This window comes from Canis lupus, chromosome 36, assembly GCF_003254725.2.
Source record: "Canis lupus dingo isolate Sandy chromosome 36, ASM325472v2, whole genome shotgun sequence".
In the NCBI taxonomy this organism is placed as follows: Eukaryota; Metazoa; Chordata; class Mammalia; order Carnivora; family Canidae; genus Canis; species Canis lupus.
The window spans coordinates 11,190,179-11,204,277 of record NC_064278.1 but is presented as its reverse complement, the minus strand read 5'-3'; the positions used below and the strand labels follow the sequence as shown (position 1 = coordinate 11,204,277).

The following is a 14,099-nucleotide window of genomic DNA, read 5'->3' as shown; positions in this document are numbered from 1 at the left end:
CTCAGATCATGGTCTCAGGATCCTGGGGTTGAGCCCCATGTCTAGCTCCCTGCTCTTCAAGGAGCCTGCTTCTCTCTCCCTACTGGTATTCTCAATCTCTCTCAAATAAATAAATAAAATCTTAAAAAGAAAAAAAGAAAATGCAAAGCATCACAACATCTAGGAAATTAAGCTAATGAGATCTTATCTGACTTTGTAGAGATTTAGTTGATGCAGGGGTAAAAATTAGACTATTTAGAGAATGAATTGTATATCCTTGAGACGTAGAATAACCATAGAATTTATGATTCAAATCAAATACTTTTGAAAGGGAAGAAGGTAGAATTAATAATTAAACTGGCACAACAGGTGTAAAAGATACTGCGAAACAGATACAATCAGTCTATTTAGACCAATTGTTTCAGAGTTTTTTTGTGTGTAAGAGTGGATGTTTGTGCACCTATGTGCAAAACCATGCACACCAATATTTGCTGATACAACACAACATGAAACAATCCTGTGTACACATCCCTCTGTACTTAAGTAAACATACATTAGTATAACCAAAATAAAAATTTCATGAAACAGTATTAATCTTTACTACATGCTCTATACACCATTATTTTTCTAATCTTTCCTCTTTCATTTCTAAAAGAACGCTTATTATGATGCCTTAAATTAATATTATGACCTCTGGTTCTAAAGAATACTCAGCTTTAGACCATCTTCATCAAAGACCAATTGTCAACCAACATTTTGACAAGAGTGCCCAGAAGGGCTCCCTGTGTGTAGCAGAATGTGTGGCAGATGGTGGCCATTTATTCTTTGTTAAATGAATGCATGAATGCATTAGTGGATGCTTATCTATAGCTCAAAGTTAAATTTTATTGTGAAGACCTAAAACATAGGATTTCTCTATCAATTACGAAAGGAAGGTCTCAGTGTTTCAGAAATCAAACATGTAGGTAGTAAGGCCCATAATCTTCCAGCTTAGCAACCTACTGTACCTTCTCACCTCGAAGGCACCCCTCCCTTCCTGGGTGTGTTTAGCACTGGACCTTACATAAACTCTGCCAGTCAATAGTCATTTCTCTGTCATTAGACATTTGAGTTGCTCTCAGGTTTGTTTTTTTCTTGTTGTTTCTTTTTGTGTTTTTACGACAAACAAAAGATATTTTTTCCCTTATGACAGATAACATGTTTTCTTTTTTTCTTCTAAGTAATATCCATAATAGCCTTCCAAAGAGTAAACCAGCTAGATTCAATAGTCTGGTTAGTTTATCGAGTTAGCATGTTTTGTGAGGATGTTCTCCAGAAAGATTGGACTCATTTGTATGTCATCAACAATATATGGATGTACTTAGTGCCTGAGACTTGCCAATATTTGATTTAATAATGTTTAGATAGTAGTTTATTAATTTAATAAACATTTTACATTTCCACTTATTTAATTACAGCACCTAGATTATTTTTTCAAATATTTGTTTCATGGTTGCATTTCCTCCTTAGTGAGCTTTCTGTACATAATCCTGATTACAGTGGGAAAAGACTCCGTAATTTTTGTGTACTTCAGTTGGAAAGATACGTGCATGCTGGCTCATTTGCAAACAAGTGCATGTTTAAGACCTCAATTAAGACATTTTCCTTGGATCAGGCTTTGTTAGATTGAGGGCCAATAAGGCATAAGTAGATCTTCTGTAAAATTATGCTGTGTGTGAGTTATTGAGAATTGTTTCATTTATTTTCTATTTCTTTTTAAAATTCCTTTTTATCCATATTTTTTTTTCTAGGCTCGAGAATTACAAACTCGGGTACTAAAGCGTGTTCAGATGGAACAGCCAGACGCAGCTCCCGCACAGAAACAGTTAGCAGCTGAAATTTGTGCAGGGATTGCAAAACATTCTGTTGCTCAGCGAGACTATGAAAAAGCAATTAAGTTTTATAGAGAGGCTCTTGTTCACTGTGATACAGATAATAAGGTCAGTACCTTTGTAAAATTTTCACCACCTTTTATTCCAGATGTCATTTGTTATACTGTGGCCCCAAATGTAAAATTTTGACCAGCTTATTTGTTTAAAAAAAAAGAAAGAAAGAAAAGAAAAATGTCATAAAAATACAAGCTGAAAAATAAGCATCTTTTCTAGAAATTCTTCAAAATACTTATGATGCCTTACACTAATGTTAGAGCTTTAAAAATTATTATGGTAAAGTGTTATAAAGAAAATCCATAAGCTCTGGAGTTTTTTTATATTAATCTGTATTTTAGTAATCACTGTAAAACAATTTCTCAATTTCAAATATCTGGATCTAGATGATTCAGTTGAGTTTACTAAACTGTGGTTGCATACCTCTGTATTTCAATTGCTGTTTGGTGGATATGAACAAAAGTGTGACTAGAATCTGTTATCTCAATTGGCACAGCATGAGGATAAATGTAAGGACAATACTGGTATAGAAAACTTCTTTATGTGTCTGGTTATGTAAACTAAAATCCTGTTACTCTCTCAGAACTTGATAGATGATTTTTTCTTTAAAAAAATGTATATTTTTCTTTTTTCTTTTTTTTAACTTAAGTTCTGGTTAACATAAAGTAATATTAGTTACAGATGTACCATATAGTGTGATTCAGCACTTCCACACAACACCCCGTGCTCATCACTCCAAGGGCCCTCCTTAATCCCCATCACTTATTTCACCCATTCCCCACCCCCCCCCCACACACACACACGCACTGGTAACCTTCCATGTGTTCTCTGTGGTTAAAAGTCTATTTCTTGGTTTATGCCTCTCTCTCTTCTTTTTTTCCCCTTTGCTTTTTGGTTTTGTTTCTTAAACACCACATCTGAGTGAACTCATATGGTATTTGTCTCTGAGACTTATTTCATGATGTAGAACAAAAGACAACCCTATGTTAGAATTTAAGGTTTTAAATTGAACCTTTTAAAATTAATACAACTCAGATGTAAGGGAAAAAGAACCTTTAAGGCATAACCAAACAGGTACCTTGTTTAGTGACAGCTAAAGGAGTTGGAATCATGGTTTCAAATCTGAAGGATACCTTAGAAATTATCTGCTTCAAGCTTTTTATTTTTCAAATGAGAAAACAGGTTTCAAGAGGTAACAGGGACTTGGGCCCATCGTGGAGAAGCCTAGACTAGAATCTAATATCTGGTTTAAGATCAGCATCCTTTCCACAGTGCTTTGTGTTTCTCTTTTCCTTTTTTTCCAGTATTGGAGAAAGTAAAGCCGAACATGCCTATAGTTTTCCTGCCTGTCGTGCTGGGCATGTTTACTGCAATCACTTTTGGTCACACAAAAGTCACACACATTTTCCTTATTCATTTTTTTTTGAAGATTTTATTTATTCATTCGAGAGAGAGACAGAGAGAGAGAGACAGAGACACAGGAGGAGGGAGAAGCAGGCTCCATGCAGGGAGCCCGATGTGGGACTCAATCCCGGGACTCCAGGATTACGCCCTGGGCTGAAGGCAGACACTTAACTGCTGAGCCACCCAGGTGTCCCTCCTTATTCATTTTTTATTCCAAAACAGTTTCTGACTGGTGTTGCACTTTTTCTGTACAGATAATGTTGGAGCTGGCACGATTATACCTGGCACAGGAAGATCCAGATGCCTGCCTCCGGCAATGTGCTCTACTTCTCCAGAGTGACCAGGACAATGAGGCTGCCACCATGGTTAGTCCAGGAGACTTCAGTGCTGTAAAGGCATTGTGGTTTTGTTTTGTTTTGTTGTTTGTTTGAAGATTTTATTTATTTATTCATGAGAGACACAGAGAGAGAGGCAGAGACACAGGCAGAGGGAGAAGCAGGCTCCAGGCAGGGAGCCCGACATGGGACTCGATCCCAGGTCTCCAGGATCACACCCTGGGCCGAAGGTGGTGCTAAACCACTGAGCCACCCAGGGATCCCCAAGGCATTGTGTTTTATATTTCATGTGGAGGTTTCAAATTTTACCCCGATAAAACTAATACTTAGGCCTAGCTTGTGTTGGCTTTTGGAAGAAATAATATTTTTAACATCATTAATACATTTTACCAATAAAGACCAAGAATCTTTTTGTTTCTTAAGAAACAAAGAATAGTAAACCTAGTCTAGCCTTTACTTACGCTTTTGGGTCTCGTTAATTTTCCTTCATGCCTAAGAGGATCCTTCGTCAGGAGGAGTTCACGGGATAAAGCTACCATTTGCTAAAGACTAAGTTTTTTGTACTTAGCCAGAGATGCTGGACTCATTTAAAAGTTTCTGTGGGACTTTTGTTGGAGTTACAGAAAAAAACTGTCATTCTAAGATGGTGTGTTTCTGAGTTTTGCTTTGCTTCCTCATTTTTGCCTGGGTTGAGGTATGCATTGCTTTTCAAACAGCTACATAGATGACAGTGTGTGAGGTTCACTGAAAGTTATCATTATGGCTGAAAAGAAATATAAAAAGTATCCCTTCTAAAACACACAATAAGAAAAGCTCAGTAGATCTTGCTCATTTTATTCCTTTGAAATATTTAGGGTTTAAGAGTGTTTGGGGTCTTTAAAAATCTTCTCGTCATTTTAGCCACGTCCAGGGAGGCATCTTTTCTATGATAACACATAGAGTGTGCAATTCCCTTCAAATTTCTATTTTTAAAATAACCACTTGAGACATATTTTCTGCTAAAAATAAAGTTTTGTGAGCAGAGCGATCTGTTTCACATCTTTAATTATCTCCCGTTAGGCTGATATCAGGGCTAATCTGCTGAAGGTGTACTTGAATTTTAAACGGCTCTTTTTTATAAACTTTGCCCTCCTCTTGTTTTTCGTGTGTGTTTACGTAGCCCTAAATCTTGACAGGAAAGGATACGCTTTGTCAATACGGCAATATTTTTATTTTTATTTTTATTTTTATTTTTATTTTTTTTTTCGGCAATATTTTTAGAACCAACTTTTACCTTTATAGATGATGGCCGACCTCATGTTCAGGAAACAGGACTATGAACAAGCGGTGTTTCATTTACAGCAGCTTTTAGAGCGCAAACCAGGTAAATATCCACTGATTATGTTTTTATAACACAATCACTTCTCTTCTCCTCCCTTTGCCTGTTGGGGAAGCCTCGGTTGAACCCAGCTGTCCACTTATTCCACACTTGCCCCTGAGCAGCAGGAAGCGCTGTAAGGAAAACGCAACACCATTGACTGGCCTCCCATTGAATTATGACCACAGACCCCAGTGGGCCCTCACATGCTGCCTGGCAGCTGCTGTGTTTCTCTAGTGAATTCTCTCACTCCAACTGCTTTGTACACTTTCTCCTCCCTCCTCAAGCCTCCAGTCCCCTTTCCCCCTTCCCTGTTCTCAGCTAAAAATGCTGCCTCCTACTTGAGTCGGAGGAACGACTGGAAGAGAAGGTCTCCATCGGCCTGTCACCAGGCCTGCCTGCCCCCAGCGACTGTCCTCCCCGGGTGTGCCCCCCGCGCGCAGCCCCCCACCACCTCCTGGAGGGCTCTCTCCCTCCACTTCTCTCTCCTGCCCCCGTCGTTGTTTCCTCTGTCTGCAAGGAGCGTGGTGTGAGAGCCCTTTGCTGAACCCATTCTTTTTTTTTTTAATAATAATAAATTTATTTTTATTGGTGTTCAATTTGCCAACATACAGAATAACACCCAGTGCTCATGCCGTCAAGTGCCCCCCTCAGTGCCCGCCACCCAGTTGCTGGTGGACCTCCTCCCCTTCCACCACCCCTAGTTCATTTCCCAGAGTTAGGAGTCTTTACGTTCTGTCTCCCTTTCTGATATTTCCCACACATTTCTTCTCCTTTCCCTTCTACTCCCTTTCACTATTATTTATATTCCCCAAATGAATGAGAACATATAATGTTTGTCCTTCTCCGACTGACTTACTTCACTCAGCATAATACCCTCCAGTTCCATCCACGTTGAAGCAAATGGTGGGTATTTGTCGTTTCTAATGGCTGAGGAATATTCCATTGTATACATAGACCACAGCTTCTTTATCCATTCATCTTTCGATGGACACCGAGGCTCCTTCCACAGTTTGGCTATAGTTGCTGAACCCATTCTTAACTCTCCAGTTACTCTTCCTTCCAGCTGCTGCTCCATTCTTGCATTGTCCTTCCTAGCAGATTTCCTGTAGGCGGCATCCACCCGTGCTGTGTCCCCTGTGTCAGCTCGCCTCCGGGGCCCAGGGCAGCCCCTTCTGCAGGGCAGCCAGCCACTCGGTGCGGCTGGATCCCGCATCGGATCCTGCATCCACTTCTTTTTTTTTTTTAATAAATTTATTTTTTATTGGTGTTCCATTTGCCAACATATAGAATAACACCCAGTGCTCATCCCGTCAAGTGCCCCCCTCAGTGCCCGCCACCCAGTCACCCCCACCCCCCCGGCCACCTCCCTTTCCACCACCCCTAGTTCGTTTCCCAGAGTTAGGAGTCTCTCATGTTCTGTCTCCCTTTCTGATATTTCCCACTCATTTTCTCTCCTTTCCCTTTATTCCCTTTCACTATTTTTTATATTCCCCAAATGAATGAGACCATATAATGTTTGTCCTTCTCCGATTGACTTATTTCACTCAGCATCATACCCTCCAGGTCCATCCACGTCGAAGCAAATGGTGAGGATTTGTCGTTTCTGATGGCTGAGGAATATTCCATTGTTTACATAGACCACAGCTTCTTTATCCATTCGTCTGTCGATGGACACCGAGGCTCCTTCCACGGTGCATCCACTTCTTAGCTCTGACGTGGATTGCTGGGCTCTTTGTGCTCAGCACGGCCCCTCCTTTACCCCCCTCCCCGTTAAGGGCTCTCACTGGCTACTGGCCTGCTAGCCTTACCTGGGCTTTCCCCTTCCTACGGTCCACCCCTTTGTTAGATCTGTGTTCTCTTTATGACCTGTAAATCTCAGAATGTTCTAGACCATGGCTCTTGAACTTTTAAATCTTTTTTTAATCCATTCAGCCCACTGGCTGACTTCATCCAAGCCTGTGGCTTTATGTGCTGTGTGTGTGCTGGTGTCTTGCAGATGTGCATCTCCGGTGCTGACTCCTACACACCACCGCCTGTTTACATTCCCCCTCGGCTGTCCCAGGATCTCAAGCCTAACATGTCCACAGAGAACAGTGTATCTTTCCCTCCCTTCAAATCTACTCCTTATTTCATTCTTCTCCTTAGGAAATAGCATCACTACTTACCCACTTAGGCCCTAACACTTTTTTTTTTTTTAAAGATTTATTTATTTATTCATGAGAGACAGAGAGAGAGAAAGGCAGAGACACAGGCAGAGGGAGAAGCAGGCTCCATGCAGGGAGCCCGACATGGGACTCAATCCCGGGACTCGCGCCCTGAGCCACCTTAGCATCCCAGGCCCTAACCCTTAGAGTGACCTTTGGCTCATCTTTCTCTGTACCACATCCCGTCTGTCAGCAGATCCCCTGTTTGCTCTACCTTCAGGGTAAATCTGAAATCCCATCACCTTTTGCTTCCTGTGCTGCTGCCACCTGGTCTCCACCGTCATCTCTCACATAGATTTTTACTGCTCTCTTCTCGTAACTCACCCTGGTTTCTGTTCCTTGCCTCTGGACAGTTCAGGAATGCTTTTTGCTGAAAACAGAAAGTAGCGGAGAATGCCCTCCCCCCTCGAAATTCCAGTGGCCCAAGTAATTATTGCTTTTTAATTTTTTCTCTTACGTACAAGAAGTTTAAAAGTAGGTGATGCAGGGAGTGTCACAAAGGTTCTACAGTATCAACAGGACACCTGAGTCCTCTGCCTTTCTCTTTGGTCTCCTGAGAGCGCCCTTCCATGGCCATCCAGTATCTATAACACCTCTTACTGCTCTGCTTTCTACCTTGTGTGTGTGTTTTAATATCACCCTTGTAAAAGAAACCAAAATAAAAATTATTTTTTTAAGATTTTATTTATTCATGAGAGACACAGAGAGAGAGAGGCATAGACATAACACAGGCAGAGGGAGAAGGAGGCTCCCTGTGGGGAGCCCAATCTGGGACTCTGTCCCAGGACCCTGGGATCATGACCTGAGCCAAAGGCAGACGCTCAACCACTGAACCATCCAGATGCTCCCAAAACAGAAATTATAAATCACAGAACAAAAATATCAAGTGGCCCGGAAGTGTCGTTGCTGCTGTGTTTCCAGGACTTAGAACAGTATCTGGTCAGCTTAGTGCTCAGTGAATATTGAATAGAAAGAAGAGTGGAAGGAGCAAAGGAAAGAAGGGAGATGGAAGGAGGGAGGGGGGAAGGATAGGGAGGACAGGAAAGGAAGGTGGAAACAGTCCTGTGTATTAGCTGTGTTTTTACCAAGGAGAGTTTGAAGGCTCAGAGAAGTCCTAGAGCTGTCATTCAGTTCTTGTCAACCCTGGTGGCTCCACAGTGGGCCAATGGCACAGGCGATCAGAGCTCCCCGGTTTGGATGGTGTGAACCCAGGGTGGTTCTCCTTCCAGTAGGGCAACTCCAAGAACCATAAGTCCTCTATGTGTTATAGTTACTAATGCTTATACCTTTAAAAAACTTGAATTTGAGGGACGCCTGGTTGTTTCTTGCCCCCGTGGGTCCCAGCTTCTGCTCTGTGTTAATTATGTCAACACCTTACCCCCTCTACTCTCTGAGAGTTCAAAATACAGGCCCATCCTGCCCACCCAGTTGCCCACAGCTGATTCTTGCTTGCTTTAGGCCTGTTATTTTTCTCTTGCTGCTCCTCTCCTGGGTTCCAGACTCAGTTTTGTCCTTTCCTTCTTCTCTGAACTGCCTCTTAAGGGAGCATACATGCTATTTTCATTCTGTCTCCAGCTGTTTCCATGTAGCAGCACTTTCCTCTGAGAGAATAATCCATCCTGGTTTCTTTAAAAAACACACCTTTGCCCTTGTGAATATTTTTAAGTCCTTGATGACATTAGGATGCTCACATAGAAGATTTGAAGAAGCCCTCATCTGTCATGTGAATTTCATTTCAGCCAAGTAACTTAGCATCAGCACTTTTTTTTAATAAATAATAGTCAAATTGACTGGCAGCTTTGGACTGTTTATAAACAAGTACAAAATAAATTATTTGTAAATTCAGCATAAGGACCTTGTACTCCAGAAATAGCAAACATCAAATGATGGGTGTCCACACCTCCAAATCCTTGCGTGTTTCTTTTCCCTGTCGCCTATAGTGTACTTTGCCTTCCTTATTCTTCTTCACTATCCTTCCCAACACATAGTCCAAAATATACTCACCCTCTGCCAAGAACAAAAGCTTGTGTCTTTCTGGCACCACTTACTGTGTAAGATGCCTTATGTGCTGCTGAGTAGGGTGATCATTTACCTCGATTTGCCTGAGACTGAAGGATCCCCTAGATAATGCGGAATTCCGAAACTAAAAGAAAGAAGGTCTCAACAATCTGGGACGCATTGATTACCCCAGTCCTGGATAACTCCCTTCATACTTCTTTATTTCTTTTAGCGATTGCCTGAAAATATTTGCGCATACATTTGTCTTCTCCACGAAACTGCAAACTCCTCAAGTTTGTGGAGATCACGTCACGTTCATCTTACATCCCTGGCATTGGGTACATTGCCTGACACATAGATGGTGCAAAAGAAATGTTTATTGGCTGAATGGATCAATGAATGGCTCAAATATCTAGACATTTGAAAATATAAAATGTCAAGAAAATTGTCATTGTCTATGTCGTTGTTATGTTTTTAACCTTGTGTTCTATGCTTTATTCCTAGTAGGACTCCATTCACAGATCTGTTTTATCAGAACTATTCTAACGCCTCTGTGTTTATACTTTCCGCATGAATTATAAGTCATCCTTAGCAGCACATACCTTAAATTAATGCTGTATTTTAGCTTACTTCAGAAATACACTGTCTAATTTGACTTAATCTTAGTAGAGAATCCTTCTTATGGGTGGAATTACTGTTCTCTTGACAGATGACACCTCTTCTCTTTCAAAATCTCCATCAGGCAAAGTCTCTCTCTGGGTTTTCCCTCCCCTCACATCAACTGCTGAACAGGGCCCATCAGGTCTGACTGCGGAGGAGCCTCTATCACACACAGGGGGCCTCTCCTAGCCCCTGCTCACCCGGCGGCCAGCGCAGGTTCCACACTCACCTTCCAGCCTCTCGGCTCCTGCTGCCCCACACCTTCATAGGACTTCATCTCACTTTCATAAATCAAAAGCTATTCCTTTGCTTAAAATTTAGGATGGCTCTCCAGGATAGAGTCTAAAATCAGCATTCTTTTGATAATAAGATGGCCTTAAATTATTGGTCCATTTGTACCTCTTACCCCTCTTCCTCCACTTTAAGATCTAGAAACCTTGGACTTACCAGCACTCCCTGAGCACTGCTGCTCTGTCTCTCCGCACATACCATCTGCCCCCCTGCGGAACCCCTCAGAATGTCTTTGCTGCCTGGCGGGATCCTCCTCTTAGCCTTCAGGCTGCCCAGAAGGCTGATTCTATGCGGAAACCTCCTGCGTCCCGCAGGCAAAGTTAGGAATTCTGTGCCTTGTAATTCCATGTAGCACCTTATTCATGCCATATCACATCACACTATAATTATTTTGATATTTTCTCACTATCCAACAACAAGTATGGCTAAGTTTTTTTTTTTTCAATGTAATACATTTCAGTTTTCAATGGATTCCTTAAATACGGAAATTTGCCTGCTGTCAGATTGCATGGTTAACCAAAAGACATTAATGTAATTTTATCTATCAGTGGTGATGATAATTTGAATGTATTTGAATAGTAATACATTTCAGTAATATTACAAGGTGATAATTATCACCTAGCCTCCAAACGCTGACTTTAGAAAACATTAGCAATATGATGCACCACATGTATTAGCAATATCATAAAAAAATAAAATAAAAAACTTTGGCCAGAAATGTTATTTTTTTATTTTTATTTTTCAAGATTTTATTTATTAATTAATGACAGAGAGAGAGAGAGAGAGAGAGAGAAGCAGAGACACAGGCAGAGGGAGAAGCAGGGAGTGGGTCGTGGGACTCGATCCCGCATCTCCAGGATCACACCCTGGGCTGAAGGCGGCACTAAACCACTGAGCCACCTGGGCTGCCCTGGCCAGAAATTTTAACCTTTATGTCCTGCCTCATCCAATACAGCTTCTAGATTCCACAAACTTATTATAGGTAGATACCCCTAGTTCCTATCAAAACTTTTGAACTTGTAAATATTCCTAATGACCATTGTATTTTTAAAGCTCTCTCATGACCTTGTTTTATTTGGTTTCAATGGCATTTTAAGGGTCAACATTATAATCCTATTAAGAAAATAAGTAATCTTTCATTTAGAGAATTTGAGTAATTTGCTTGAATTTGTATAGCTAAATGACAAGACTGATACATTTGAATCCTCTTTTTCTGAAACTCTATTCTTATCATGCTCTACTTTTTAGTGATGCTAAAAAGCAGGAAGAAAAAAATCTTGAGACCCAAGATTATAGGCCTAGGAAGGCAAATGATACTGTTGTCATAACCTAAATTATCTTGACATCATATGATAGAGTAGAGAGCCTACAGCGGTTTTTTTAATATATTTTTTATTGTGGTAACATAACAAAATACATAGCATAAAAGTTACCATTTTAGCCATTTTTAAGTGTACAGTTCAGTGACATTAAGCAAATCCAAATTATTTTGTAACCATTATCATTATTCATCTTCAGAACTTTTTCATCATTCCAACTAAAATTCTGTACCCATTAAACACTAACTCCCCAAGGTTCCCTCCCTATCCCCTGGCAATCACCATTCTTCCCCTCTATGAATTTGATGACTATAGATACTTTATATAAGGTGGAAATGTGGTATTTGTCATTTTTTGCCAGGCTCATTTCATTTGGTGTAATGTTTCCAAGATTCATCCAAGTTGTGGCATGTTGTCAGAATTCTCTTCCTTTTTAAGGTGGAATAATATCATTTATTTATTTATTTATTTATTTATTTATTTATTTATTTATTTTTTCATTCATTCATTCATTCATTCATTCATCTAATGATGAACATTGGAGTGGTCTCCACTTTTGGCTATTGTGAGTAATGCTGCTGTAAATACTGGTGTACAAATATTTGCTTGATGCCCTGCTTTCAGTTCTTTTGAATATATACCCAGAAGTGGACTTGCCAGATCATATGATATTTTCTCTTCTTGGAACATAAAATCAAGGATTAAATTGCTTAAAAAGCATTTGTTTGTGTCTTTTAATTCTCACTCACTCTACAAAAATGATCGGCATAACATATAATGAGGATTTTTGCAAATCTCCTACTACGAATCCTGTGCTAACTGAAACTTCAGAGCCCAAATACCTAACAAAGCACAACTATAGAGAAATAAAATGTGAGCCATCAATATAATAGACTACTATGCAGCCATTGAAATCAACCATTTTTGAAGACCGTTTATTGACAGTTGGGAAATGTTTACTGTGTAATGTTGAACCAAAATTAAAACCCCAAGGTGCCTTCAATTTTGTATATATGTAAGCAAAGAAACAAAATTTTAAGCATGCATTTAAGTATTGTCAGAATGATTTTCACTCATAAATATATGAAAGGAATTGTACCAAAATGTTTTAATTTCCAGCTGGTGGGAATATGAATGATTTTTTTCTTCTTTATACTTTTCTGTGTTTTTCCAAATTTTCTAAGATGTCCGTGAATTATTTTTACAATCTTAAAAACATTTTAAAATTTTTCTCAAAACTTAGTATTTTAGTGATGCGAAAGAACTAGATAGAATTGGGAGAAGGCTTTCTAGGAACCTGCCAGGAAATTATACTTGACATCAAAGAACTAAATCAATTCTTTTTTCTCAGAAGATAAAATAGGATTAAAACACTGGGACTAATCTGTTACAGTTATATTATGGTAGCTAACATCCAGTATATTAGTCACATATACATAATAAGGCAATTGTAGAGTAAAATTTCTAATTGCCCACCCCAAACATTAGCACCAAAAGGTACCATTCTCACCCCCTTCCTAGGTGCAATGAGTGAGAAAGGAGGTCAGAGATAGACTCGGCCTGTGCAATCTCATCAACCCTCCTGAATTTTACAGTTAGGATTTAGATGACCAATGCAGAGACTCTTTGTAGGTTTGGGTCCCAGGAACAGCTGAAAATTAAGTTATGACAAATGTACATTTTAATAGATTGGCTTGTATTTTATAGATTGGCTTCTCTCACTGTCCAGACCAACTGAACCTTTATCCAGTTGCTCACACAGTCTCTTTAGGGCTTTATAACCCCTAAGACATTAATTTTGCTTGTATTTAAATTTTGCTCATTTGAAGTAAACTATATTTTAATGAAATTGGATTATAACAGTCAAAACAAGAAATATAAAATGTTGTCCATGTCTGAAATACTGTTTCTTTCTAGATAATTATATGACATTATCTCGTTTAATTGATTTCCTGAGAAGATGTGGCAAACTTGAGGATGTTCCAAGATTTTTCTCAATGGCTGAAAAACGTAACTCCAGAGCAAAGTTGGAGCCAGGATTTCAGTACTGTAAAGGACTATATCTTTGGTAAATCTATTGGTGAATAAGTACCACGTAATAGTTATTTTCTTCCTTGTGAATAAAGTAGATAACCTTTCATTTGTCTTAAGATAAAACTTCATTTCAAAATATGTTAATGATTTTATTTACCAAAGAGCTTATAAATGACTTAAAGTTTGTAGTCAATGATTGAAATAAGTGATTTTTTTTTTTCTTTTTTAAACATCTAACAAGGTATACTGGAGAACCAAATGATGCCCTTCGACATTTTAATAAAGCTCGGAAAGACAGTGATTGGGGTCAAAATGCCCTTTATAACATGATAGAAATCTGTCTGAATCCAGATAATGAAACTGTTGGAGGCGAAGTATTTGAAAATCTGGATGGAGACCTTGGGTGAGTTATCATTTGACAAAGTATCCCTTTTCTGGAAACACTTCTTAGGGATAAGAAGCAAGGATACCTTCTAAAGGAGGGCTCAATTCTAGGACAGCACTGATGAAAGGTCAGATGAAAAAAAATCATAGCTAGAATAGCTATTCTCTGAAACAAGCATGAAATGCTTTTAGGAGGTTTCCAGAAC

The 14,099-nt window shown here is 39.5% G+C and overlaps 1 protein-coding gene and 1 long non-coding RNA gene across 2 annotated transcripts in view; one reads left to right on the top strand and one right to left on the bottom strand.

Annotated features, from left to right (window-relative positions):
* Window positions 1-14,099, top strand: part of TTC21B (tetratricopeptide repeat domain 21B) — a 78,578-nt gene that overhangs the window by 47,163 nt on the left and 17,316 nt on the right. Inside the window, exons 20-24 of the mRNA XM_025460028.3 lie at window positions 1,770-1,958; window positions 3,563-3,673; window positions 4,925-5,006; window positions 13,393-13,543; window positions 13,751-13,912. Coding sequence (XP_025315813.1) covers window positions 1,770-1,958; window positions 3,563-3,673; window positions 4,925-5,006; window positions 13,393-13,543; window positions 13,751-13,912 — 695 coding nt within the window. The remainder of the gene's footprint in view (window positions 1-1,769; window positions 1,959-3,562; window positions 3,674-4,924; window positions 5,007-13,392; window positions 13,544-13,750; window positions 13,913-14,099) is intronic.
* LOC125754423 (uncharacterized) lies at window positions 4,855-6,886 on the bottom strand. The gene is made up of 2 exons (XR_007408596.1): window positions 6,560-6,886; window positions 4,855-5,134 (listed from the first exon to the last, which is right to left on the bottom strand). It is a non-coding gene; the product is annotated as an uncharacterized LOC125754423 (long non-coding RNA).